The sequence below is a fragment of the Tursiops truncatus genome, chromosome 20 (assembly GCF_011762595.2).
Source record: "Tursiops truncatus isolate mTurTru1 chromosome 20, mTurTru1.mat.Y, whole genome shotgun sequence".
Classification (NCBI taxonomy): Eukaryota; Metazoa; Chordata; class Mammalia; order Artiodactyla; family Delphinidae; genus Tursiops; species Tursiops truncatus.
In genome coordinates this window covers 6,627,212-6,654,780 of record NC_047053.1, presented here as the reverse complement: position 1 = coordinate 6,654,780, position 27,569 = coordinate 6,627,212, and the positions used below count along the sequence as shown (strand labels likewise).

Here is a 27,569-nt window from a genome sequence, read left to right as displayed (position 1 = left end):
TAAGTCCAGTGAAAGATAATTATGTGTGTGTGGTGGAGCTGGAGATTGGGAAAGGGATGCTGGGTGGTGAGAGAGGTACAAATATTGAATGTTCCACAAAGCCATATATAATGTTAAAAAAATAATAGCTAGGTGAGAACTGTGTTTGAGAATAAATAATTTTGGAAATAACTGAGTCTGGTTCAGTTTATCAGTTCACTGTAGTTTTTATTTATTCAGCATTAAGAGAAAAACATCACAAAGCAAGTGACCCAAAATAGCACATTTTGTGCATTTCTTCAGCCCCTTGGCAGTATCATGCAGATGTGTTCACTCTGGACTGACTTTTGTGTGAACCTCCCGGCTCTTCACCCTCAGCTTGTTGACCTGGGACTCGGCAATGTCAGCCCGTTCCTCGGCCTCCTCCAGCTCGTGCTGGAGCTTGCGGAATTTGGCAAGGTTAGCGTTGGATTGTTCCTCCTAAGAAAAAAGTTGTGAGAGTTAGACTTTGTGGTTCTCATTGCACTTGTCACAAACAGGATTATTTCCTCAACTCAGATATTTCCTTCTTATGGTTTGTTTGTCATATCTGATTTCAAATCCAGACAGAGGGCTTCCCTGGTGGCGCAGTGGTTGAGAGTCCGCCTGCTGATGCAGGGGACACAGGTTCGTGCTCCGGTCCGGGAAGATCCCACATGCCGCGGAGCGGCTGGGCCTGTGAGCCATGGCCGCTGAGCCTGCGCGGCCGGAGCCTGTGCTTGGCAGCAGGAGAGGCCACAACAGTGAGAGGCCCGCGTACCGCAAAAAAAAAAAAAAATCCAGACAGAACTTGTAACTTCAATTACATTTTTCACTCTAAAGAATGAAAGAAGAAACAGTTTTGAAATGGAAGAAACAAGCTCATTATGTCAAACCCATGTATACGTGAAATCTATTTATGATGTATGGACTGGGTGGAACGGAGGAAGAGACCCACGTACGCTTGGTCACAGGGGTTAGAAAGTAAATGTAAAGTCAAATTCTAACTTTGGGAAAATGCCAGTTGAAATGTTTTTGCCATATATTTTGACTCTGGTATACAGAGATGCTGTGGGTGGGGGGATGGGGATAGGAAGAAAGTATGCCCTCTGTTGGTTGGACTTACTACCGTTCCTGCCTCTCCCTTTCATGTTCCCTTTTCTTACCTCTTACCCACTACATTGTGTCTGGGAGAGTGGGGAACAACCAGGAAAAGTGAAGCTGGAGAATCTTCCAGCGCATCCTAATTTGCTACAGCGAATGTGCAGGGATAAGTCCCTGCTGATGACACTGGTAGTGAGGGAAGGAGTCAGCTGGGGTGAAAGATTTCTGTTTGGCTTTTGAGAACAGTTGATTTTGTGCATTTCTAGAGGGAGAGGAATATTTATCATGGTGGTAGATTTTCTACTGGATGTTCTTTGCAGCTATCAAGTAAGGTGGGTTATTTGGAATTTTCTTTTTTTCCCCCGACCCCTACAAATTGCTTAATAATAAAAATGTCTTGAAGTCTTATTCTATAATTAGGATTTGGGGGGAAATTCATATTTATATCATCTCTTTTAAAATAAGAATGACATATTCTTACTTGGTCTCTTTCTTTCTCATTAACACATTCTCTTAATACACTTTCTACCCTCAAAGAAGTTTTCTTCTTCCCTCAAGGGCTTAAAGATACTTACAGCCTCCTCAGCTTGTCTCTTGTACGATTTCACCTTTGCCTGTAATTTATCTACCAGGTCTTGCAGCCTGAGAACATTCTTGCGGTCTTCCTCAGTCTGGAAGTTTGAAAAAAATGGTCTGCATTGAATCCAACGAAATAAACCCACTACAGGTGGTGAAGTAAATCACTTTGATATGATGGCAGGTGGGCCTGGGGTAAATGTGGTCAACTCTGAGGCTTCCTTCATAGTATTAACAGTAGCCACTCTTGTTAAATGTCCACTGTGTGCAGGCACTATATTGGAGAGTTATACACGTCTCTAATCCTTACTTCCCTACTCTGGTGAGTAGATGTTTTTATTCTATTTTACAGGTGATGAATTAAGGTTTAGAGTGTTAGGTAACCTATCCAAGTTTATAAAAGTAAGAGAGGCCAAACCAGGACTAATACCAGTTTATCTGTCTTTGAAACCTATATTCTTTCCTCACTTACACTGTTTTCTAAAGGCCTTCCTGATTTTCCTAGCTTAGGAAAGGATCTGTGATAGGTGATTGTGCCATCTGCCCCTTACATAGATATCAAGTTAATATGTAGCTATTTGTGAGTACCACATAGTCACCCGGTTTTCAGTTTCCCTTTGTGCAGGAAGTCTGGATATTCTAGAAAGCTCTTCCCCTTACCTGGTAGGTGAGTTCCTTTACTCTTCTCTCGTGTTTCCGCAAACCTTTAACAGCCTCAGCATTACGTTTCTGCTCACTTTCAACCTCTCCTTCAAGCTCACGTACCTACAATCAAGAAAGATATTTATATAGTCAGTCTTGGGGGATGTTAATTAACTCAGGACCTACTGAAGATATTGGGTGGCTGTCCCCAGCCATAGGATAAGGATGGGAGCCAATATACAAGAAGAGAGAAGGGTGGGGGAGTGCCGTTTTCACTTCCCGGATTCAGAGAGATTGAGAGACCCACCCTGGCCTCCAGCTTCTGGATCTGCTTCTTCCCGCCCTTCAGGGCCAGCTGCTCAGCCTCGTCCAGGCGGTGCTGCAGGTCCTTCACCGTCTGCTCCAGGTTCTTCTTCATGCGCTCCAGGTGGGCGCTGGTGTCCTGCTCCTTCTTCAGCTCCTCGGCCATCATGGCCGCCTAATTAGTAAATAAACCAGTATAATAAACCTGGTAATGGCAGGTAACACACAGTTTCATGAAACAAATGCTCATTTGCTCACATCAGTGATGGCCTTCTTGGCCTTCTCTTCTGCATTGCGCGATTCTTGAATTACTTCTTCCACTTCACTCTGGAGTTGTGAAACATCATTTTCCAATTTTTTCTTGGTGTTGATCAGGCTGGTGTTCTGTTAAAAGTAGTGGAAATTTACAAGACCTGCAGTTTGCACACTTGGGGTTTTACAAATGTATTACTCGTTGGCTTATGCAGGGGACCTAATGGCAACATTTCACTGAACTTTAAATATTTGTTCAGTGCAAAATGTTAATCATTTGCACGGTTGGTTCCCCCCGCCCTGCCACTGCCCCAATGTCCATCTGATTTATGCATAAGGACGTGGAGGTTCAAGAATGTCTATATTAGTTAATTGCTCTTTCAATTATATGTCAACCAGACATTGCTAATGTTCTGTCCTTAAAAGGTTGGAAATATTAGAAAAGAGTAGATTTCTTTTTGTGAGAGCCTGGTACTGAGAGTTTCTCAGGTAGAAGGAATCTATTCTCTGTTAACTTGAATGGTTTGCTCCCTTGGGGAATACTGAATTACTCTTATGAAAACACTTTCTTAAAATTTCAACCCAGTGGTTCTCTAAGGGAAGCAATATCAGTGGGTATTTGGAAATGTATGGGGGTGGATATTTTTGGTTGTCAGAATAACTAGGGTGTGCTGCTGCATTTAACGCCCAGGCTGGTCAGTGACGCTAAATGTCCTGCAAGGCACAGGGACTGTAGACATAGCAATGCTGAACGCTGAAGTGCTCCTGATGAGAAACACTACGTGGAACATTTTCAGATTTTGGAGTCAACAGATATCTTTATTCAAGTTTATTCCACACCATGGTTTTCAAAATAATCTAGAGTCAAATCTTATTTTTAAATAAAAAAAAGTAATACCCCTGCCCCGTTTTGGTAGAAAATCTTAAAAAGAACACACAGCAAAAAATCATCTATAATCGCATCACTTCAAGGTAATTGCAATTAATATTTTAAAGCATCTCCCTGATCCTTTTAAATATACACATATTTATAAAAATAGAGTACTTCCATATTATAATTCTGAGTCGTCACTTTACGGTACACCAGCGTTTGTTTGATGTGAGGGTCTCACCTGGGTGTGCAGGAGCTGGACGCGCTCGCTGGCGTCCAGGAGCTCCTGCTCTGCCGTCTTCCTGCTCCTCTCCGTCTGCTCCAGGGTGGCCCGCAGCTCCTCGATCTCAGCCTGCAGCAGGTTGGCTCTGCGCTCCACGATCGCCAGCTGCTCCTTCAGGTCCTCCTGGCCCCGGAGGGCATCATCCAGGTGGAGCTGGGTATCCTGTTAAGTTAATAAAAAGGCTTAGACACCCTGAAGAGGATGTGCACATCCCAGGAGATGAACTGGAAGAATGGGTTGGTGCCAGGAACGGGAAATGACAGGCCTGTCATTTGAATGAGCATGAAAATGGGGATGTCACCTGCTTAGGTGAGAGAGGATTATCAGGAGACTGATTCTTGTTGTGTTTTATGCCATCAACTGGTTATTTTTCATGTGCGAGTCACCAGTATCTATAATTTATGGAGCATTTTCCATATGCTGTACCCAGCACTTGACATCTGTCTTCTCACTTCATCCTCACAAGTAACCCTATGAGGTGGGTAGTTTCATTCTTAATTTGTAGAAGAAACAGAGGTTCTGAAAGGTTATAATAACTTGCCTAAAATCAGGCAGCTAGTAAGTGACAAAACTAAGACTCAACCTCAGGCCTATTGGTGCCAAAGTCTTTTCATTTCACTCGTATCATAGCTTATCTCTGGGCTTCTGTTTTTTCTTTTATATAACGTTTCTTTAAAAGTAATATATTTGGGGCTTCCCTGGTGGCGCAGTGGTTGAGAGTCCGCCTACCGATGCAGGGGGCATGGGTTCGTGCCCCGGTCTGGGAAGATCCCACATGCCGCGGAGCAGCTGGGCCCGTGAGCCGTGGCCGCTGAGCCTGTGCGTCTGGAGCATGTGCTCCGCAACAGGAGAGGCCACAGCAGTGAGAGGCCCATGTTCCACAAAAAAAAATAAATAAATAAATAAATAAATATATATATATATATATATATATATATATATATATATATATATATATATATTCGGACTTCCCTGGTGGCACAGTGGTTAAGAATCTGCCTACTAATGCAGGGCACATGGGTTCGAGCCCTGGTCCGGGAAGATCCCACATGCCACTGAGCAACTAAGCCTGTGTGCCAGAACTACTGAGCCTGAGCTCTAGAGCCCGTGCTCCGCGACAACAGAAGCCACCGCAATGAGAAGCCTGCGTACCGCAACGAAGAGTAGACCTTGCTCGACGCAACTAGAGAAAGCCCGCCTGCAGCAGCCAAAAATAAATATATATTCTATGTGTATTTATTTTTAGCTACCTCCATACTATGAACTGTATAATTTGTTAAAAGGAAAAAAAAAGATGGTGTAACAAGAAGGTGTTGTGATGAATGGGAGATGGATGGGTCACTTCCCTGACTTGTCTGGGCTGTTAATGTGGACCCATCTACCTTCAGGATCCCTTGGGTGTTTCTGTAGTTCCTCAAGCTCTCTGCTGCCAAGCGGTTGGCGTGGTTCAGCTGGATTTCCATTTCATTCAGATCTCCTTCCATCTTCTTCTTGACTCTCAGGGCATCATTCCTGCTCCGGATCTCAGCATCCAGCGTGCTCTGCATGGTCTCCACGACTCTAATGTGGTTCCTCTTCAGCTGGTCAATTTCCTCATCTTTTTCAGCGATTTTCTTATCAACTTCAGACTTGACTTGGTTCAACTCCAGCTGGATACGCAGGATCTTTCCCTCTTCGTGTTCAAGAGATGCCTTAACAAAACAGTGATCAATTAATTAATAATCAATTAATAATGGGAAATGAATATTTGGAGGGTATTCCCTTGTGAGCCAAACTCTTACTAATATCAGTTTGTCTAATATTACAAAGTACAATAAAAGAGCTCTAGGACCCTACTAGGTAAATCATCCTTTAATTTATTCAGTCATAGACTTTATTGGGCAACTCTGTAATAAGGGTGCTTTGTAAAGTATAAAGGGCTATACAAATATTATTCATATGAGTAGTAACGAAAATTATATGATTAAACTTATGTGTAGTAAACAGGAATTCTCTCCCGTTCTATAAATTAAAATGTTCACATGATATACTAATTCCTGTTGTAGAAATTCTCAGTTTTAAAACATATATATAATTTTGATTACAAAATATGTGTCCATTGTAGAATGTGGGGTAATTTATAAAAACAAAACTTTCCTATTTTTCCTCCACTTAGAGGCACAATTTTAATGTACATTTTTTTCTAGTTTTTTTCCTATTTATATATATTTATACATGATAAAGTTATATTGTATATGCAAATGTGTGTCTTGCTTTAAAAATTATCCTCTACCATAAATATTTCCCCATATTAACTACATTTAATGGCTGTAGAAAATTGCATCATACGGATGTTCTATAGTTTGCTTTACCTTGTTTTTGGATTGGACATCTTGTGTTTAAACTTTGCCTCCATTTAGGATAATTTTCTTGGGATAGATTCTTAGAAATAGAACTGATAGGTCATATTATTACATTTTTAAGACTTTTGATAACTATTGCCAAATTGCCCTTCATAAAGGTTATATGAGTTCAGATTCTCACCTGCTCTGTAATAATGGATCCATCTCATAGTACCATTGCCCAATGAAAACAGTGGTGTTTCCACCAATGTTTATCTTTGATTTTCCCCCCACAACATCAATATACGTACCTCTGCTTCCTCTAAGGCAGCCTGAATTTCACATTTCTCTTGTTCCACTTGCTTCTTTATTTTCTCCAGTTCATGGATTTGCTTCCCTCCCTCAGCAATCTGCTCAGTGAGGTCAGAAATCTCCTCTGTGGGTGAACAGAAGAGAGAAGTGGTCAGACTGATATAACATGGAAAGGTCTTTCCAGGGCCATATAGGGTGGGGAAGTTGAAGAGCACTCACGCTGCAAGTTCTTATTTTCTCTCTTTAGCATTTCAAGGTGTTCCAGGGATTCCTCGTAGGCATTCTTGACCTTGAACAGCTCCGTACTGAGAGAACGGGACTCCTTCTGGGAGCCCTCAAGTTCAGCCTGGGTTTCCTCATACTTCTGTTTCCATTCTGATAGGACCTGAAAAGCAGTAAATTGTCAGCTAATGGAAGGAGAAAGGGAGACTAAGTAAAACATCGATGGAGTTTGAGCAGGCTGGGCCACCTTGTCAAAGTTCCTTTGCTTTTTATCGAGAGCTGCGCAGGCAGCATTAGACCTCCCCATGTCAAGCATGAGGTCCTCCACTTCATTCTGGAGCCGCTGCTTGGTCTTCTCAAGGGAAGCGCATTTGGCGTTCACGGCTTCTACATGTTCCTCAGCTTCCTGCAGACGCTGGGCCAGCTTCTTCCTAAAAAGTTAGCCAGGCAGTTAAGGAGAGAGGTCAGGAACAGGGGCAAGTGCTAAACTCCTCATCCCCCTTTCATAGTCCTTTTTTCTACAATGTCAAGTAGCATGGTTTTCAAAACTGTGGTAGCCAGTACTGCTTTCTAGATGGATTAAACTGTGAAAAGGTCCAAAGCGGTGAACAGCTGGACTCAAGTCCTTTTAGTTGTTGAATTGTTAGAGGCCATTGTTGGAGCTGACACTGTGTGTATGTATCTTACAGACATTGTATGTATGTATCTTATAGCATATGATTTCAGGATATTCAGGGCTTCTGATTGAGTACGGTATGGAGAATGATTAGCCAGGGCAATTCTATTGATTGATTTAGATCTCATCTCATTCCAAAAAGGATTTGAGACTAACTAGATATTTTATTGGTCACAGATATACTGGGCATATTCTTTTGCTTTCTCAGACTTTCCATTTTATTTTATATACTTTTCTTCCTAGAGAAAAATAGTCAGTTTCTTCTAATAATATATATTTGGTCAGTCTCACCTGAGAGGAATGGATAAATAAATCAGGATAATTCAGGTAGTCTAAGCAAAGGCAGGGTTCTTCTTTTTATTCCTTCTGAATTGTCTACGTTCTTGCTTTACTCCCAATTGTGTGCCAACTATACATGCCTAATGTACACAAAAACCTTTAGCCCTGATGCTCTGGAAGATCTACCTGAAGGTCTCCTTTGGTCTGTACCCAGACTAAGGCTTTACTTTATTCAGACTAACTATGAACATTATGCACAGTTCGGATGGCCTCCAGCATGAGTTTTAAGAGATCTGTCTTTGTACTACAATACTTAAGAAGGTGGTCTCTGGAATCAGAATGTCTGGTTCTAATCCCAGCTGTACTATTTATTAATCATATGCTCTTGTGTTAGTTGGTTAACCTCTCACAGTCTCAATTTCCTCATCTGTAAAACAGGGATACGAATAATAATGCAATGTAATGTTGCTAAGAAAACGAAATGAGTTAGTATACGATAGTATTTGACACACAGCATGCACTTAGGGTAGCTTCTGCTTTTGTTATCATCATCACAGCTGTTTTCTGGGAGTTGCTGAGCTGGGCAGCTAGGAAACCATGTCATGTCCCTCCTCTAGAGTTCACAGCACACACTTGGCCTCCTCCAGCTCCTCCGTGCGCTGGATGGCGTCCGTCTCGTATTTGGTCCTCCACTGGGCCACCTCGCTGTTGGCCTTGGACAGCGCCCTCTGCATCTCAGCCTTGGCTTCCTGCTCCTCCTCATACTGTTCCCGCAGCAGGTCACAGTCGTGGCGGGAGGACTGCAGGGCGTGGGCCAGGGCGCTCTTGGCCTGTGGAGGTATGAGTTCAGTGACTTAATTCATTTCTTCAGTGATATTTAACTTACACACTTAAAGGAGAACCTAACTGAATATGTTTAGATTTGATCAGTCAAGAATACTTTTGGTAAAACTTACTTTAGTTTCTTCCTCTAGCTGACATTTCAGCTCCTCAATCTGCTGCGTAGATGCTTGTTTGGTCCTTGAAAGCTGAGAGACCAAAGCATCTTTCTCATCCAATTGTCGGGAATATTCACCTAAGAATTACCGAAGTAAAGGAATTTGTTTATGGCATAAACAAACAAGCCTAAAGTTTGTATATATAATTATACGTACATGACAAATATATACTTTATCTAATTATAAATATTGTTACAGAACTGGCTAGATTAAAAAGCAGTATTGCTATTGTAGTGTAACAAATAAACTAGTCTGCTGATTCTTTCTTGCTTTTTTAAATTTTTTCTAACCCGCTCAGTAAATTCCTATAGTTGATTACTCCCCTCTAATATGGGAGTATTGCTATTAATTCAGAACCCCCGGAATTGCTTTTGTCTAGGCCATAATCGCGGGCCTGAGGGAGATCTCTACCCGCTTCCGTCTGCAGGCGCGCTCTCTGAGCCGTCAGGTCACTGAGCAGCCGCTGCTGCTCTTCCTCCTTTGTCTTGAGTTCACTCACTTGGTCTTCTAGAGCGCGGCACATCTTTTCAAGGTTTCCCTGCGGCACAGGTACCCATGAAAGATGAGACATTGAATACAGTAAAAAAAAAAAAAAAAAAGTTACCACTGGATTCTTAAAGTATTTTTAGAGTGAATAAATTTACGTCAAGTGTGAGTAGGAACTGATGGCGCCAACTCTGTGGAGCATGCTAGGATTCAGCTATGACGGGTGCGTAATCTCCCCAAAGTGCTCATTGTTGGAACTCATTCATTTATCCCAATGATACTTGACACTGACAAAGTAGATTTTGAAATAATCTTAACAGATTATATCCAGCATTTAAAAAAAATGAAATAAAATGGAATATATTAGAATACAAAATTTTAGATCAGTGCTATAAACTGCCTACAAACAATGTTTAACGCCAGAGAGCAATGAGGGTTCTTACAGGTTATTAACTCTGCTCATTTGAAGACAGTATTGGGTACCTTGGCTTTGGAAATGGTCTCTGCATTACTGCTAAGGTCGTCGATCTCCATCTTCAGCTCACTCTTCTCCTTCTCCAGCTTCTGCTTGACCCTCTGCAGGTTGTCAATCTGCTCCCCCAGCTCGGCCACACTGTCCGCGTGCTTCTTCCTCAGCGTGGCCGCCGTGGCCTCGTGCTGCAGGGTGGCCTCCTCCAGGTCCCTGCGCATTTTCTGGAACTCGGCCTCCCGCTTCTTGTTCATCTCAATCTGGGCCGAAGTGGCCCCGCCGGCCTCTTCTAGCCGCTCGCTGATCTCCTCCAGCTCCCGGGAGAGGTCCGAGCGCTGCTTCTCTGCTTTGGCGCGGGAGGCCCGCTCTGCCTCGATCTCCTCCTCCAGCTCCTCGATGCGGGCCTGGCAGTGACACAGCACATTAACATGAACTCACCTCAATTTCAGTGTTTTTGGGTGCAGAAACAAATGGAGGTGAGATGACTCACCTGCAGCTCTTTGATTTTCTTCTGTAGTTGAATTTCTACTGCCTGCTCATCTTCAATTTTGCTTAGCAGATTGCTGATTTCAAATTCTTTCCTTTAGACAGAAGAACAAGGTGTATTAGTGCCCATAAGAATTGAAAGATGATGTCGCGTAGAATTTTTTTTCTGGCGTTCCTACTTTTTAAATTTCTCATCAAGTTGCTGTTTGTCATTTTCTATATCTACTATGGATTCTTGGGCCAATTTTAGGTCACCCTCCAGTTTCCTCTTGGCTCTTTCTAGATCCATTCGAAGTTTCTTTTCTTGTTCTAGAGACCCTTCAAGCTAACGAGAAAATAAACTTTGTTAAAAATTTAAAGTATATTAAAAAAAACCTTTCAGATGGATATTAAAAACACACATCATCCACTTGCTGTTCTAGCTTGGCTTTAGCTTTGTTCAGGGTGTTCACTTTGTCCTCTTCTGCCTGCAGGTCATCCAGGGTCTGCTGGTGGGCCTCCTGGAGGGCCTTCTTCTCCTTGGTCAGCTTACCTATGACTTCGTCCAGGCCTGCCATCTCTTCTGTGAGGTTTTTCACCTAGAAAGGTTAAGGAAGAGATTATCTCTGCTCTAAAGCAGCTTAGTTAGATGGCAGAGTCTCTATATGCTGTATACAAATATATTTCATACCTTGTTCTCTGTGGCATGTTTCTCCTTCTCAACCTTGGCCAGTGTCAGCTCAAGGTCATCTATGTCTTTCTTCAGTTCCGAACATTCGTCCTCCAGTTTCCTCTTCTTGGCCGTCAGCTCAGAATTGATCTCTTCCTCATCCTCAGCTCTCTCAGTCACCTCCTTGATCTTTGCCTCCAGCTGGATTTTGTTTTTAATCAGTTGCTCACACCTTTCCTCTGCATCAGCCAAGGCGTCAGCTTCCTGTGGAGAGATTTGCTGAGCTGGTTAGAGAATTTGTTGCTTATTTTGAACTTGTTCTTTGCACAAAATAGTAGTGTTTACTGAATGCTAATGAATTTTTCAGTATGAATATAAATTAATTGAACATCATTCCATTGTCTGGAGAAACATAGCTAATTAGATATGGCACTATAGATTTAGAAGCAAATTAGCCTGAAAAATGACTGGATTGAAGCAATTGACTATTTTAAAAAGTATTGTGTAGAAGAGTGGAAGGACCAAAGGAAGCCTGGGTTCTTGTCCCAAATTTGCCTCCATATGTATGACCTTGCACAAATTGATTTACTCCTCTTACCCTCAGTTATCTCATGTAATTAAAGAGGATTGGAATAAGTGATTGCTAAGAGCATTTCAACTATATTATTCAAAGATTTTTGACTTAGTCAAATTGCCTCAAACAACTAGTTGCTACATTGAATTTTAAAAAGAAAAACTATGTAACATTATGCCTATAAATACATTTCCATGAAGCATTTTTCATATACTCAAAACCTCCCTGATAGACCATAACAGTGCTGTATAATTGCCCAGGGCTTCCATTTCCATTTCCATTTTAAGAATTACCTATTAGTCTCAAAATGAATATTAGACTGTATAAGAACTTGTAATTTTGAGAAACTACATAACTCAGTGAGGTTTTTATAAATGATTAAAGGACTCATAAAAATCAGTTCAGCCACGACCTTATTACTCTGGGCTGGGGAATTTCTTTAACTTCTCAGTGTTTGTTTATATCTTAAGTTTTTAAAATGCTTAAACATTTGATAATGAGGACTTCGAGGGTTCCTTTGCTTTTATTTTTAATAGTCATACACTCAGTATATATTTACTCACTGACTAATGATAATACCTATGAAAAGAGGTTAAGATGAAGAGGCTGTGATTGGGAAAATGTAACCTTCATATAAGTGAGCTTATCAGAAGGAAAAGTTGAAAATAGCTTAAACATTTTAAGAAAACTATCCTTTTTTTTACAGATTTCTTCATGACATTGTTGGGCTTGTTGGGCCAAGGAAATGGGAGGTTGTATTTGGCCACAGTGCTGATGCCAAGCCTGCCCCCACTCTGCTTACAACTTCTTCTTTAACCAATAAACAGAGGCCTTGAGAACTCAGGATCAGTATCACAGGAAGAATCACAGAGATCACTAGCTCTGTCTTCCACCGTGGTGGTTCAGTTCAAGTAACTGCAAATGAATTTATTGAGCTAAATCCTGGGGGTTGAGGAAAAGAGATACAGAGAGCAATAAGAATAACTGTCTTTTATGAGTGTAAATACAATCTCATACACTTGTATTCAGGAAATAGGGCTCTTAAGACTGGGATGAAGCAGGCAGGGCAGATGAGTAAAATGACTGAGATTTGGGGGCTTTGCCTTTCAACTGCTTCCTTCATGCCTGTTAAATTTGTGGTATTGTTAAATAAATTCTTCAATCTCCCATTTTCCATTTGCAATTTGGAAGTAGTTGGTGCCTTACTTCTTCACAGGAATATTGAAAGTTAAGTGAAATACTGAAAAAAGCAACTAGAAATTTTCTTTTTCAAGAAAAGGCCATTTGTAAATCCAGAGTGTATGTGAATTCCAGAAAAGCTTCCGTGACATGGTGCATTCAGCACACAGAGTACTCACAGATTGAACCTGGAGCTGCAGCTCATTTTTCTCTTTCAAGAGAGTCACCATTTTTTCCTCCAGTTCCTTCCTTTTGGCCTCTGACTTGGCGAGTTCATCTTTGGTTTTCTGGAACTCTTCCTTCATGGTGGTCATCTCCTTCTCGGTTTCTGCGCTCTTGAGGAGGGGCTTGATCTTGAAGAAGAGTTTCATCCAGGGCCAGTGCTTGACGTTCATGAAGGCACGTACATTATACTGGATGCAGAAAAGGGCTTCTCTGAAATGACGGAAAAGTATCAGTGTAGGTTGATCCATTAGAGACAATGTTATTGTTAGTAGTATTTTTTTACATACAAACTCCCCTTTTAATGCCCCCCCCCATGTAAGTGATGTGTCAAATTCTGTATATTTTATATGCAGGACACACACACACACAACACACACACCCTCACACTCAGAGCGGTCCTCAGTATGACCACTTTGCTAATGTGCACTGCTCATACTGAACTATTGTGTTCTCAAGTCCCTGTCACATTAGCAAAGAAGCTGACTTTAGAGGAGGAATCCTTTGTATATATGAGCAACACATACCATTTTAAGAACATTTGAGAAATCACAATATTAGTGACTTGGGAGTGGGTGTGGCAGGTGTAAGTTAATTGTGCTGCTTGGTCTTTGGCACCCTGATGTGACCTGTGAAAGGGCATGGCTTGCTTTCCTAATTGCCCACCTAAATTGAGCTTATGGTTTACCCTGTTTTCCTTGAAACCTCTCCTCTTATTTTAATCACTGCCAAATTATCTACTCCATAAACAGCTTTTGTTAGTTTCTTCACATAATAGACTGGCTTTTCTCAAGTCCTTTCAAATGCCTACTTCTTACCTACTCAGTTAGATTGTTAATGTCTGCAGAGCATTTAGCATGGATTGAGCTACGAAATTTGTTTTATTTAAATAACATTTTAAAATAGTAATAAGAGATATTCCTTCTGCACACTGTAGCAATAGACTGGCAAGGTTTACCTGCCTTATAACAATGTGTGTGCCTCTTCAGGCTTGTTAAAATGGAGATTCTATTTCTATAGGTCCAATTTATAAGAACCATATCTCTGAGAAGGCAGATATCATGCCATAAACCATAATGTTGACACATGGAAAAGACTTGGGAACACTTACACCACAGAAGTAAATGAATACAGATGAGCAAAATGAATGCAAAACGTGTGTGTAAGGACAGCAGTAGTGCTGGGTGGATGGGTTGGATGAGGTTAATTAGAGGAGGCGGAAATGGAAGTCTTGAATTGGTAAAGAGATAAATTAGGCTGAGAGGGGAGCGCTTGTGCAAACAGGAGAGAAGGAGATAAGCAAATTGTTTAGCCTGGCTGGAAAAGGCTGTGCAGTGGGAGATGATAGATGAGGTAGGGAATAGAGAGTGGCCTTGACAGACACACAGGCAACTTGGATTTGATGTGGGAGACCGTGGGGAACTGCAAACAGATACGGTGTGATGGAAATAGTGTTTACTGCAAACGATTCCTGCTGCTGTATGTGAGATGAATGAAAGGGAGAAACTGAGGGAGGAGAGACGTTTTGAAGAGAATCCCAGTGTGAGGGGTTAAGCAGAGGCTGATGTGTTGTAAGAGTGAGTTCGGAACTGGTGAGAAGTGCATATTAACCACAAGATGAAAGAGTTAATGAATAAGGAAGAGTGAGGTAAAGTCCCTAAGAGACCTTACAGTCCTTATCCTCTGCATGGTTACCTCCTTTGCAACATCTTCTGATATTCTGCCCTCATTAGGAATCCCCTACAGATGGCTTGAGTTCTTGTTATAATCTGGGCCAACTTTTCATCTCTCATTTCTTCCAGAAGACCCAGCAGGCCAGCTTTGAAGAAAACCTGGAGAAAGAGAAACTTACAAATCATCCCTAGACTACAGGAGATACAGCTATGGCAGAGGACTTGGATCAGGTGTAAGTAACAGCCATACCTTTGTATGTCCAAATTTGTACTGGGTGTGATCAATATCAATAGAGGCAAGAAGTTTCTCAGAAGCCTTCTTGCTGTCAATGAACTGTCCATCTGGAATAGCGCTTGCATTTAAAACTTTGTATCTGTTCAGTCGAAGAAAGAAAGAATGATTAGGAAGGTGTGATCATATATGAAAACCAAACGACACCAAAAAAAAGTCAGTAAAAAGAGAAAAAGCAAAAGTAGAAAATCCAACTGTCCTTTTAGGTTCAGATAGTAAAACAATATGATTTTTCCACAAGCTAATGCATGCTTCTGTCCTATTTTTAAGAAATGCCACCATCTCTAGCCTGTATTCTGTTCTAGCACCACAAGACTATATTATTTGACTTAATTTCATCATATTGACGAAGCAGGATGCATAAAAACAATGAACAGAGGGCAACAGTGAAAATGATTAGTTAGTCACAGCATTCAGTGAAATATGACAGAGGGAGACTGGCCTTTGTTTAAAATCCCCATATAAGATTCTGCTTGGGAACCCCTTCCTGCAGATGCGGATGCCCTCCAGCACACCGTTACACCTCAGCTGGTGCAGGACAAGCTCATGATCCATGGCACCTAAAAATAGATCAGAGTACTTACTACTGGGCACTGAATTTTCAGACCTGTGCCTGTGTGATTATTTCATGCTCTTAGATCTTACCAGGAGTTTTGGTTTCGTTGGGAATGATGCACCGTACGAAGTGAGGGTGTGTGCTCCTCAGGTTGGTCATCAGCTTACTTAAATTTTCCTAGAAAACCAGGTAGAAGGGACTTGATGAGAAAGTTCTATTTCAGATTGCTTTTTTTGGTAATTATATGGAACGAACCTAGGCACTTTCCTAACTATATTAGGTAAAAGTCTATGAGGCTTCAGTTGCTCTGTGTTTTAAAGGTCTCAAGAGTTCTAGCCTGCCAAAAACTGAAAGGCTAAAGTGCTGGGAAGAAATGCAGCTCTCCCTGGTATTCATTTGTGACACCTAGGATCTATCCTGTAAACAAACTGCAAATTCAGTAGCCTTGACACACAGGAAGTATTCTTGACCGGGAATCAGAGACAAAGGACTACAGTCTCACTTTGCCACTAATGAGCTGCTTGACTCTATAAAATCCCTTTTCTCTTTCTGGGCCTCATCTGAAAATAGTTGAGATTACCTCTAAGGCCTCTTTCATCTCTCTCAGTGCTAATATTTTTTACAGTAGTAGTTTACAGTGGTAACCTAGGTTAGCCACTGTCCCAATGTTTGCCATTCCTTCCTTGAGTGTATTATTCCCTGGGACCTGTAACCTCTTGGTTTTTGTTTTGTTCTGTTTTGTTTTTTTCTGAAGAGTCTAAAATCATAAGACTGTATGACCTTGTGTGAGTGGATCTTGAGTACCTGAGAATGATCACAGTCTGGAGCATATGGGGGGAGTTATTCCAGAAATAGAGTAACTGACTATGACACACAGTGGTGTTTTACTCCACCACAGAAAACTAGCAAGTAGCTATTTCTCAGTGTTTCTTTGGTATATTCGTTGAGAAGGCAGAGTTGCTTTATTTTTCATATCTCAGTTAACTATTAGGAAATAAACAAAATAAGTAATGTGAGTTTCTAATCTTGCAATTATGTACAAGGATAAGTTGATGAAACACGGGCATATTTGGTGAAATAATGCAAATTGGTAGTGAGAAAAAAAGAACAGGGCTGTTTTCTTGTTTAGGTCATACATAGTATCTGCATTTTAGTCTTAAAAAGAACGAGACTTAGCCACGGAAATCCTGACAAAGCAGCCATTAGACCAGATGCTCCATATGTTCCCCTGTAGAAGAGCCAGCTGTTAAGCCATCTAAGAGAATCACATTATTTGCAGTAATGTTATTATTACTGTTATTCTTAAGAGATATTTTTCTATCTTAATCATCCATCTAAATCACTAGGTTTGGCTTTAGATAATTTTCAGCTATTAGAAAAAATTAAATCCATCTCGGAGGACAAAGATGTGATTTGGTGGAAGGATGTCCTAAAGGGTGTGTCTCGGGCTCAATTCTCAAGGGGGGAACTCAGGAACATTCTCAAAGGGCAACATTGGTGGCTTTCCACAGGGAGACCTTTGAAGTTCAGCTGTGCTTCCTTAAAAATCGGCCTTATTATATAGCGAGAAAGCTTCTAAGGGCATTTTGGAATTCCTGAATACATTAGATGAGCATAGTAAGGAGTAAGAGGTAAACCATTCAGCCCTACAGGAGGAGTATTGCTTTGGCTGTGCCCTGACAAAGAAGGAATACCTGAAGTCATTCCTATTAACGTTCCACTCCCTCCTAATTTATTCTAAATCCTTTATCCTTATCCTAATTATGATAAGTCATAGGAACTGAATAGATCTTTCGAATTAAATTTGTACTTTACCCTGAAAAGGGCTGACACAGTCTGGAAAGAAGAGCCCTTCTTCTTAGCACCTTTCTTTGCGCCGCTGTCTAAGATAAAAAGAAAACCCATCAATGAAAGTAGAATCCCAGAGACTGGAATGGTATGTGAACATTCTGTGGGGATAGGTTAATTTAGATCAGGGGCTCAGAAAGTACCGGCTTCAGCACTAGCATATGTGGAAAAGAGACTGGCCAGAGTCTTCATTGCAGACTTCTGGTACAGCCCAACCACAGTGTCGTTCAGGGGGTCCTTGTTCTTGTCCAGCCAGCCGGCAATGTTGTAGTCCACGGTGCCTGCGTAGTGGATCAGTGAGAAGTGGGCCTCGGCCCTGCCCTTGACCACTTTGGGCTTCTGGAAGTTGGCAGACTTGCCCAGGTGCTGGTCATACAGCTTGTTCTTGAAGGAGGTGTCTGTGGCCTTGGGGAACATGCACTCCTCTTCCAGGATGGAGAAGATGCCCAGTGGCTGAATTCAGAAAAGTAGACATTGGTGTCAACCTATCTTGTCTCAAAAAATATAGACACAGTGGTTGTCATTTGATTGAATTATGAGCACTCCTAATTAAATACATTTATAAAGTAAACCAGGGTCATAGCTCAAAGAGGTCTTTTTGTTGTCACTAGAATGACTTTTCCACCATTCTTTCTCACATTCAATCCATAGCATTATTTTCAATTAAAAGAGTAGCTGGATATAAACTCCAAATGTCAGCACTGCATAAGTGGGGGCGACTTATTAAAATGTTCTGTGATTACCACATTTTCCCCCGTTTGGTGAATTAATCTATTGTCAGAGTTTTGTTTTTCTATGCAAAGGACTTACTGACTTAGAAGGATGTTTACTTTATATGCAATAACTTAACGGTATAAATAATGCAAACCTTATTTAAGACATTTTGTGCATTTAATCCCTTAAAGATAGATTATGAAGAAGCATAGCAATTTGACTCTTGACTTCCAAACAGATTACCTTTGATATAAGCCCTAGCTGTGTTACCTGTGCATTAATTTTGATTTAGAAAGTAGTTATTTCTATTGTTGACATCTTGGATCATAGTGGAGATAGATTTAGAACAAATGAGGTAGTTCTTCTGGTGAAGCAGACCATCTCAATAGAGATACTGCTTTAAACTTGGATCTGAGCCAGTGTTAGAACAGAACTTATTACGACATAGTGAAGCTAAACACTCTCTGATTCTTCTTACGTAAAAGTTGAAAAGAGAAAGTCATTTCTAAAGTAATTTTCTAACTTGTTCTAATATCAGTCTAGTTAAGATTACAGTAATACATTCTGGAGTTGCTTAAGGCACTTGGGAAAGTTATCCTTTCAGTTCGGGTTTCCTTTAGAAGTCAAGCGGACCTTCTCGATGAGCTCAATGCAGGCGGCCAGGTCCATCCCGAAGTCGATGAACTCCCACTCGATGCCCTCCTTCTTGTACTCCTCCTGCTCCAGCACGAACATGTGGTGGTTGAAGAACTGCTGCAGCTTCTCGTTGGTGAAGTTGATGCACAGCTGCTCCAGGCTGTTGTACTGCACAAAACCAAATTTCCAACATTAAGTGGATTTTTATAGCAGTAGAATTCATTACTGAAGAAAAATCTTTTATGGAAAATATGTGGAATACAGTCATGAAATAAAGTTTAAACTGATTGTTGTCTCTTCAGAAATCCCAGGGAAAAAAATGATCATTTTTGACATGAACCCTTTTCATGATTTCTGAGCATTATTTAAAGGCACAGCTGTCAATCACATAGCAAGAGTTCTGGTAGAATCTACCTCTTTCCACCTCTGAAGACTGCATGGGCAAAAATGTGCATTAAAAGTATAACCATGATCCTATGAGTTATGGTTCAGATTTAAGGGTGAAAGTAATTCATTGCAAAGCCTCACTTCTTTTACCACCACCCCCCCCCCAATTCAAGATAAAGGTCACATTTTCACTTTTGGCGTCACATTATTAAGGAAAGCTTTTCTTAAGACCTTTAGTTGATGTGCAGAGTGAAATTAATAGGCTAATTGCTCTTCTATTCATACCAAACATTTGGTAAATCCTCATTGTCAGGTCTGTGAAAGGGGGGACCTGATGTGGTATAGAAATTGAAGATCTGATGGAGTCTTTTTTTAAAAATTTATTTATTTAATTTATTTTTGGCTGGGTTGGGTCTTCATTGCTGCCCACGGGCCCTCTCCAGCTGCGGAGAGCAGGGGCCACTCTTCGTTGTGGTGCATGGGCCTCCCACTGCTGTGGCCTCTCTTGCTGCGGAGCATGGGCTCCAGGCGCACGGGCTTCAGCAGTTGCAGCATGTGGGCTCAGCAGTTGTGGCTCACGGGCTCCAGAGCACAGGCTCAGCAGCCGTGGCGCACGAGCCTAGCTGCTCGCGGCATGTGGGATATTCCAGAACCAGGGGTTGCACCTGTGTCCCCTGCGTTGGTAGGCGGACTCTCAACCACTGCGCCACCGGGAAAGCCCCCTGATGGAGTCTTTATAATAATTGACACCCTCATTTTATAGATGATAAAGCTGATGGCCCAGAGGGGAAATGGTGTGTGTCAGATGAATCTGGAAGAGGGAAGACTATGAACTGTCACTGCGCTTCTACCTCTAGGCCGTTTCTCCTCCACGGGAGGTGCCTTGTGTATGGACCAAACGTTGCATAGCCAGGTTCCTGTCGTGGCTTTGCCTTATATGGCTGGAGGATCTTTAGCAAGTGTTTTGATTTTCTTGCATCTGTTTCTCCACATGTAATTAGAAGTAATATTAGTTACTCCTTCATGGGTCGTTGTGAGGATTAAATGAGGTAACATTCTGAAGTGCTTAGTAGAGTGCCAGAAATACAGGCTTCGTGATAAATGTTAGCTATTATTATTACTTCTGTTATTATCTAGTTATCTCCTAGCTATTTCGTCCTAGGTGCCATGCTGGAGAAAGCAATGTAGACACTACAAATGTAAATGAATAATAATACTCAGTATATCAAAACCCAAATTGCCTTTCTCCCACTTTTTATTAATATGAAGATAAACTCACATCAAAGATCTCAAAGCCAGCGATGTCCAAGACCCCGATGAAGTACTGCCTGGGCTGCTTGGTGTCCAGCTGCTGGTTGATGCGGGTGACCATCCACAGGAACATCTTCTCGTAGACGGCTTTGGCCAGAGCGCCCACTGCATTGTACACCTTCATGGACAGAGTAATGTTTGTTGGCATTATGAAAGGCCTGGGATGTGTGTGATTCATTGAGGTTGTGCACTTACCTGCTGCACAGTCTGGCCTTTGGTGACGTATTCATTGCCGACCTTGACCCTGGGGTAGCAAAGGGCTTTGAGTAGATCAGCAGAGTTCAGACTCTGGAGATAGGCAGCTTTGTCAGCAACTGCAGAGACACAATTCAAGGAATGTTGTTTAACAGCAGATACTTCTTCAAGGTAGTCTTTCCATTTTCCTCCATCCACTTTCATTATTATTTAAATAGAAAGCTTTAAATAATTCTAGAGAAGATCAGGTGAGGCTCTCTGTATATTAGAGCATATACTTGCTAATAAATGGTCAGTCAGTTACACTGGCCTTTGGTGATTTGTTGCAAGCAACTCCTGAGAAATTTAACGACAATAAAAATATGTCCAGTGTTTATGGAAATAATTTATGTAACACAAAAGCCAGAGTCCCTGCTCTTAAGACACAGTAGGTGGGGGTGGAAGGTAAGATAAATACACCTTATCTCAATTTAGCTCCTCCCAATTTAACCTCAGCGAATTAGTTTCTTTATCTGAAAACGTGAGGATTAAATTTTAGTGCATGATTCCTACAGAGTCCCCTTCTAAAATTTTGTCAATGACTATGATGTAAATGAGGGAGAGAGAATGTCGAGCCAGGGTGGTCAGGAAAGGCTTAAAGGAGCAGATAACTTTAGCTTCCGTGGTAGATCCTGTAAGTTCCATGTTCTTTCCATACATAGAGTATATGATTTTTCTTTCTCAGTTTCTTTTTTATCTTGTTGCCTAGATTGTCTGAGGGTTAAATGCAGACAACACACACACACATGTGCACAGATGTCCTCCAACCCCAGCTCTGTGTTTGGGCAAGACCCTGTATCCCTCCACCAGGTTTGCCCAGCTGGTGCTGAAATAGACCAATATGCCAAGTTATCCTATATACCTTCTCGCCATTGCTAAGGCAAAGCAAGCTCACGGTTCTGTCTCATTCCCTCTCTAATGATCTGGCCCCAGGTTGTGCTTTTTAGATATATCCTTACAAGTGGCTGTTAGGGTTCATTTGGGCTGCATAGAAAGATGGAGATATGGAGATGTGAGGAGGGAAAGGGGGTGAGGAAAGCATGCAGTGTGTGTAAATGTGTACATGCCCCTCAGAAGTCCAGCTACAAAGGAAATGTGAGTTTAGAATAACCTGTTTTCTTCTTGCTGTATTCTCTAATTTAAACCCAGATGGAGGTTCATTTGGTACCTTCGGTGCCATCTGGCTCCGCTTGCTCCTCACGCTGCTTTTGCTTGAATTTCATGTTCCCATAATGCATTACTGCCCCTGTGAGCTTGTAGATGGACACTTTCTCCTCGGGAGTAAAGCCCAGGATGTCAATGGCTCTCTGCCAGGAGAAATGACAGGACAAAGTTAGGGCAGAAGAGACTAACATATTTTGGAGAATTTACACTATATTCTAAGGTAACCACACTTATGGTGTGGTTGCTATTGTCATTTCCATACATAATGGATTTTTTTTTTTTTTTTTTTTTTTTTTTGCTGTACGTGGGCCTCTCTCACTGTTGTGGCCTCTCCCGTTGCGGAGCACAGGCTCCGGACGCACAGGCTCAGCAGCCATGACTCACGGGCCCAGCTGATCCGCGGCATGTGGGATCTTCCCAGACCGGGGCACGAACCCGCGTCCCCTGCATCGGCAGGCGGACTCTCTACCACTGTGCCACCAGGGAAGCCCCATAATGGATTTTTTAAAAGTGAGTGTGTGTCTTACATCAGTGGCCATCAGCTCTTCTTGGTCATCAATGCTAGGGACTGTGATCTCCCCTTGACTGACGAAGGCATAGTCATACGGGTTGGTGGTGATCAGGAGCATGTCTGGGTGCATAGAATTCAGGGTGTATGGTTTACATTAGAAGTTGTTAACAAAAATATTAACTTTTGTCTGTGAATTTAAGTTCATCCTTACCAATCAGATCTGGTTTCTTATTGGAAGTGATCTGATAAAAAATATGGTAGCTTCTTTCTGCCTTTAACTGGAAAGTAACTCTAGACTTTTCTAGAAGATCTGGAAAGAGAGGGAGATAGACACTGAATTAGAAAAAAATATCAATGCTGCTGAGATATTAAATGAACTTCAGTGTCTTTGGCTAAAATTGGGGCCTAAATTACGTTAGGCTCCATTGAGATTTCAACGTGATGATCGATCCTGTTGGTACTACATGTAAGAATTCCAAATACGTATGGCAATTACTCAAGGTTCTCACCATCTAAGAGCAGAGAGTGAAGTATGCATGCTCTAGTAAAAATCAACTTTGCACATGGATGACCTCTGTATTATAATTGATCCTTAATATCCCCTCCTTCCTCAGATCACCTTAGATTCTTTGGTGAGGGACTACCTTGGAAACACCTACCAAAGCCCAGATCAAGAGCAAATCACAGAAATGTATTGTAAGCCTATAGATAACTCATAGGAGTCCATAGATAGTCCTACTGCTTTCCCTGGAGAAAATGTCATAGTTGCTTCTGAGGCAGGAATTGCAGAATGTGTTATAGAGCCATCAGTCTGAGACTGAGGTGAATAGAGCACACAGCGATTATGGATAAGTCTGGCATTAGCTCCCGGGCAACACTGCCAGCAGGCTCAGTGCTCAACAAGTGTTGCAAAATATCCCTGCAAATGACATCACTTGTTTCTCTGTTTGATTTTCAATGGTCCTGTTACTCACATGTTTCGATATCAGCAGAAGCCAGTTTCCCTGTGGTACCAAAGTGGATCCTGATGAATTTACCCTTGCAAGTGAGAAAGATGATGTTATATACAAAACTGTTAGCACACGAGTAAGAAGAGATTGAGTTAATAACTCAGACATGCCTTTTGGGGCATTTAAGGCCTGAGAAAACCCTTCTGTGACCCAGAGACTCACAAAGCGAGAGGAGTTGTCATTCCTCACAGTCTTGGCGTTGCCAAAAGCCTCCAGCAGGGGGTTGGCACTGATGATTTGATCTTCCAGAGTCCCCTGTAAAGGCAAGAGCAGTCCTCACATCTGGGGCTTCCTGTGTGCCCTGCCAGTCTTGATTCTGACACACCTGTCAGACCCACCTGCATTTTGCCAGTTTCATCCTTCTTCTTCTCTCCAGTAACTGCAATTGTTGCAAAGTACTGGATGACACGCTTCGTGTTCACAGTCTTTCCTGCCCCAGATTCTCCGCTGTCAAACAGAAACCAGAGAAGAGATCAGAGCTACAGCTCACATTGTCGACATCTAAGACAATCACCACAAACCAGAGAAGAAGAAAAAAATCACATACGTGATCAGGATGGACTGGTTCTCACGATCTGTAAAAGAGAAATCAAGACCATCAGTTTTTAAAACTAGTACGCATTCAATACAAAGATTATTGACTCTGTAAAGATTAATCAGTTTATCCTTTTTAACATTTTGAAGATGTTGCCTGTGATCTTGGTTTTGTGTGTAGCTCCCAGATAGTACTTGCCTCTTGGAGTAAAATTTGTGAAAATAAGAGGCAAAGAATCATGTGTTTCTTCTTAAAATATTATTAATTTTAAAACTTATGGGAAGTTTCAAACATACACAGAGGTAGAGGCAATAACGTATAAAGAGCTCCTATGTACCCATCATACATACAGTTTCAACAGTTATTATTTGGCCAACTTTGTATAACCTGTACTCCCATCCTAAACTCACTTGGTTATTTTAAAGAAAATTCCAGGCATCATATAATTTCATCTGTAACTACTTCAGTAAGAATCATACAATTTTGAAGTTTCATTTAACAGATGAAGAAACAAACCCAGAGAGAAATAAGTGACTTTTCTAATAGTTACATAGCTTATCAAGATTTTTAGGTCTATTTGACTTCCAGCTTATATATTTTTCTGCTACCTGGCCTCCTCCCGGTTTTTCATATTAATTTGACAGCTGGTAATACTAAAAAAGGAAGGGATCTGGAATTGTAAATGTTGGTGTTCATTTACTTATTTTCCTTTTTATTTTATACACATTTCTAAGTAATGAAAACAAAAATTGTCACTAGTTATATGACTGATATGTTGGATATATACCAATTTTCTGATTTGTTAAATCTTTAATTCTATACTGATATAGATTTTAGAGCATTCTCAAATCTAAAAAAATCTATTCAGAGAAATAGATGCTAATTTGGGTGCTATTTAGATGTAGATATAGACTTTAGAGAACTTCAAAGCTCTATTCAGGGAAGTAGAGACAGATTTTGGAACATACTCAGATTGATTTCTTTTTCCAATAGAAGAAAAATCAAGAAAGATCATATCACATCTAGTGGGAGCATAGATAAGAAAACAGTGTTCTAGTCTCTAACCGGTCAAATGCCACAGTTTTGGGTGTTTTTTTTTACAAAAATCATGTTTGGAGATAAGTAATCTTGAATTCGGAGCAGGCCCAAAACTTGGGGGAGTGGAGACCTCTGTAGGGGTGGTGGTGTACATAGCAGTGTAAATGCAGCTGCTAAGTGTTAAAACCTCTGGAATGAGCCCACATTTGGATAATTTCTGGAAGGTAGCTAGCTTCTGCTGACAACCAAAGAACAGGTTCCTGGTATGATATCCTTGTAGAACTGCTGGCCAATTTGTAATGGAAGATTCCTATTTTATCCCTTTCTCTTCCCTCTTCTCCTTTAAAAGACAATTTAAAAACAGTGCATAAAAACAATCAAATAAAAAAACAAAAAGGAGCAAAATCCTCTCCAGTTTCTAATATCTCATGGAAGAACAGGAAACTCAGGAATTTAGAATATTTCCAAAGGCAGTACATTTGGTGTGTGCCGATAAAAGGTTTCATGCTGTATTTGGGCCTACATTTTGCATCAAAGCCATTTGTTTATGCTTTGATAAGACAGGAATAACAGACTTTGATATAATTTTTAAAAAATATTTTCAGGACTTCCCTGGTGGTCCAGTAGTTAAGACTTTGCCTTCCAACGCAGGGGTTGCAGATTTGATCCCTGGTCAGGGAGCTAAGATCCCATATGCCTCGCAGCCAAAAACCAAAACAGAAGCAATATTGTGACAAATTCAATAAAGACTTAAAAAAAAAATGGTCCACGTCAAAAAAAAAAAAACTTAAAAAAAAGTATTTTCAAAGAAAGAGGGATTTCTATTTTCTTCTATTCTTGTAGGAAAATGCTTCAAAATCTTTGAGAGGAAAGTCATGGCTCGCTCTTTACTCCTGTTCTACCCCAAAGGCTAGTGATATTAGCTGTGTCTTTTAAAGATAAGGAATTCACAAAGCTTTCCCACTATGGCTGGTAACTGTTTTCCTTGATTGCTGTAGATGTGGATATTTAAAAAAAATCTACTTGAACTTTTTTTCTGTCCAAATCAGAAAGTAAAAAAATGTGAGAAAGCAACAACAAATATGTTTACAGAGGTCTACTAATTATTTCAACAGGGCTTCTGGTTACCAGCTGGGTTAGCTTCGGTAGGTCAATGAATTCAGTGAGCTTCACTTTACTCATCTATAGAATGGCTGCAGGGAAGAATATGTGATATTACAGCTCTGAAAGTTTCTTGAAAGCAGTGAAGCCCCATGTGGCTGCAATGTATTATTGTAATCAAAGCCCAAAGTCTGTTTGTTTGTTAAAGATTCTATTTCCACATTTCTGTAAATAGATGCATCACTCACTCACCAGTCAGCATGAACTGAAAGGCGTTGTCAGAGATGGAGAAGATGTGGGGCGGGGCCTCCTGGCGCTTTTTGCCTCGGTAGGCAGCCACCACCTCAGGGTTGTACACCGGCAGCCACTTGTAGGGGTTGATGGTGACGCAGAAGAGGCCCGAGTAGGTCTGAGAAAATCAGAATATTCAACATGTGGGATTTGTTTTTACTTGGAGAGATAGGTGGAATAAAGAGATGTTGAAAGGCGCTCACATAGATCATCCAGGCTGCGTAACGCTCTTTGAGGTTGTACAGCACTGCTGGCTCGTGCAGGTGGGTCATCATGACCATGTCCTCGATCTTGTCAAATTTGGGAGGGTTCATGGGGAAGACTTGGTCTTCTCTGACAGTTAGAGTCTGGCAAGTAAAGTAAGAGACAAGTTTGTATTAATGGTTGGAGGGAGGATTTATGTTTATCTGCTTTAATTATAAGACTACAGTTGTGGACACTTTCCATTATATTATTCAGTGTCCTTTAAATAAAGGCATGAAAATACATTCATCTTAGCGTTTGATGGTAAGAAAATCTGTTTCCTCTGATGAGCTAGAATACGTACTACTCTTTAAAAATTACTTTTCTCCTCCCACATTTCCTTGTCCCAGGTTTATTTATCAGTTTATATCATTTTACTTAAATGGGTTAAAATTTTCACTTTTCCTGGCCATTTATTACAAGAAACTTCAATTTGGGGGGAAGTAATGGGGATATTAATACATTGTTTATCTAATTAGATAGTGATTGTTTTGATAGGAGAAGCTAGTTTTTATTTCTCCCAAGTTTGGGGATTTAGGCTGGGAAGTGAGGAATTGAAGGAAGATGCTGGAGGCCAAGCCTAGTGGCTTTAAAGTCCTTTGGGTAGTTGGGAAAGGGAGAAATGAGGTTACTGCTGAGAATTTCTTTTACCTCCCAGATCTGATGTCTGTTAATGGACCAGAAGGGTGTCTGTATTGGCAATAGGCTTAGAGATTCTGAGCAAGGAAGGCTTCAACTTGAAGCGAGGAGGTGGAGGAATAGGGCGGGGAGTATTTTCTCCTTATGTTTTTACTTACTGCTCCACATTCTGTCTTTACAGTTACTTTCCCTCCTTCTTTGCTTTGTATGATGCTCTTCACATAGGATTCCTTGGGCTCCACCGCAAAGACTGATGATTTAGCATCGAAGGGCTTGTTTTGGGCTTCAATCCGCTCCTTTTCCGATTTTCGAAGGTAGGGAGCAGCTTCGCCAAAAACAGCCATCTCGGCGTCCAAACTCGCACTCATGGCTGCGATTTATTTAGAGAGAATTTTGCCTTGGGGAAAAAATCAGGGAGAGGAGACATAGAAACCGGAAGTTATACATGTGAGCTAGGATTTGAAATGAAAGAAATGTTGAGGCTC

General features: G+C 41.2%; 1 protein-coding gene across 1 annotated transcript; it reads right to left on the bottom strand.

Annotated features, from left to right (window-relative positions):
• Positions 1-309: 309 nt before the first annotated feature.
• On the bottom strand, positions 310-27,452 carry LOC101333879 (myosin-8). Its single transcript, XM_019944252.3, has 38 exons — positions 27,243-27,452; positions 26,406-26,549; positions 26,164-26,320; positions 23,785-23,812; positions 23,576-23,684; positions 23,400-23,492; positions 23,202-23,265; positions 22,439-22,537; positions 22,244-22,347; positions 21,721-21,859; positions 20,514-20,632; positions 20,287-20,436; positions 18,618-18,788; positions 17,414-17,723; positions 17,238-17,305; positions 15,512-15,599; positions 15,309-15,426; positions 14,825-14,948; positions 14,597-14,733; positions 12,859-13,114; positions 10,948-11,190; positions 10,679-10,855; positions 10,457-10,602; positions 10,282-10,372; positions 9,806-10,195; positions 9,248-9,374; positions 8,795-8,913; positions 8,472-8,668; positions 7,131-7,314; positions 6,881-7,046; positions 6,661-6,785; positions 5,411-5,719; positions 3,987-4,190; positions 2,881-3,006; positions 2,627-2,797; positions 2,338-2,442; positions 1,677-1,772; positions 310-459 (listed from the first exon to the last, which is right to left on the bottom strand). Exons 1-38 carry the CDS (start codon positions 27,450-27,452, stop codon positions 310-312), a joined length of 5,814 nt encoding a protein of 1,937 aa, XP_019799811.2.
• Between the last annotated feature and the right edge of the window lie 117 nt (positions 27,453-27,569).

Coding starts and splice junctions, on each gene's coding strand:
- LOC101333879 (XM_019944252.3), bottom strand. CDS start 27,452: ATGAGTGCGAGTTTGGACGCCGAGATGGCTGTTTTTGGCGAAGCTGCT. Junction 8,914..9,247: donor GCGCCTGCAGACGGAAGCGG/GTAGAGATCTCC, acceptor GGTAATTCTTAG/GTGAATATTCCCGACAATTG. Junction 2,443..2,626: donor TCCAGAAGCTGGAGGCCAGG/GTGGGTCTCTCA, acceptor TCTTGATTGTAG/GTACGTGAGCTTGAAGGAGA.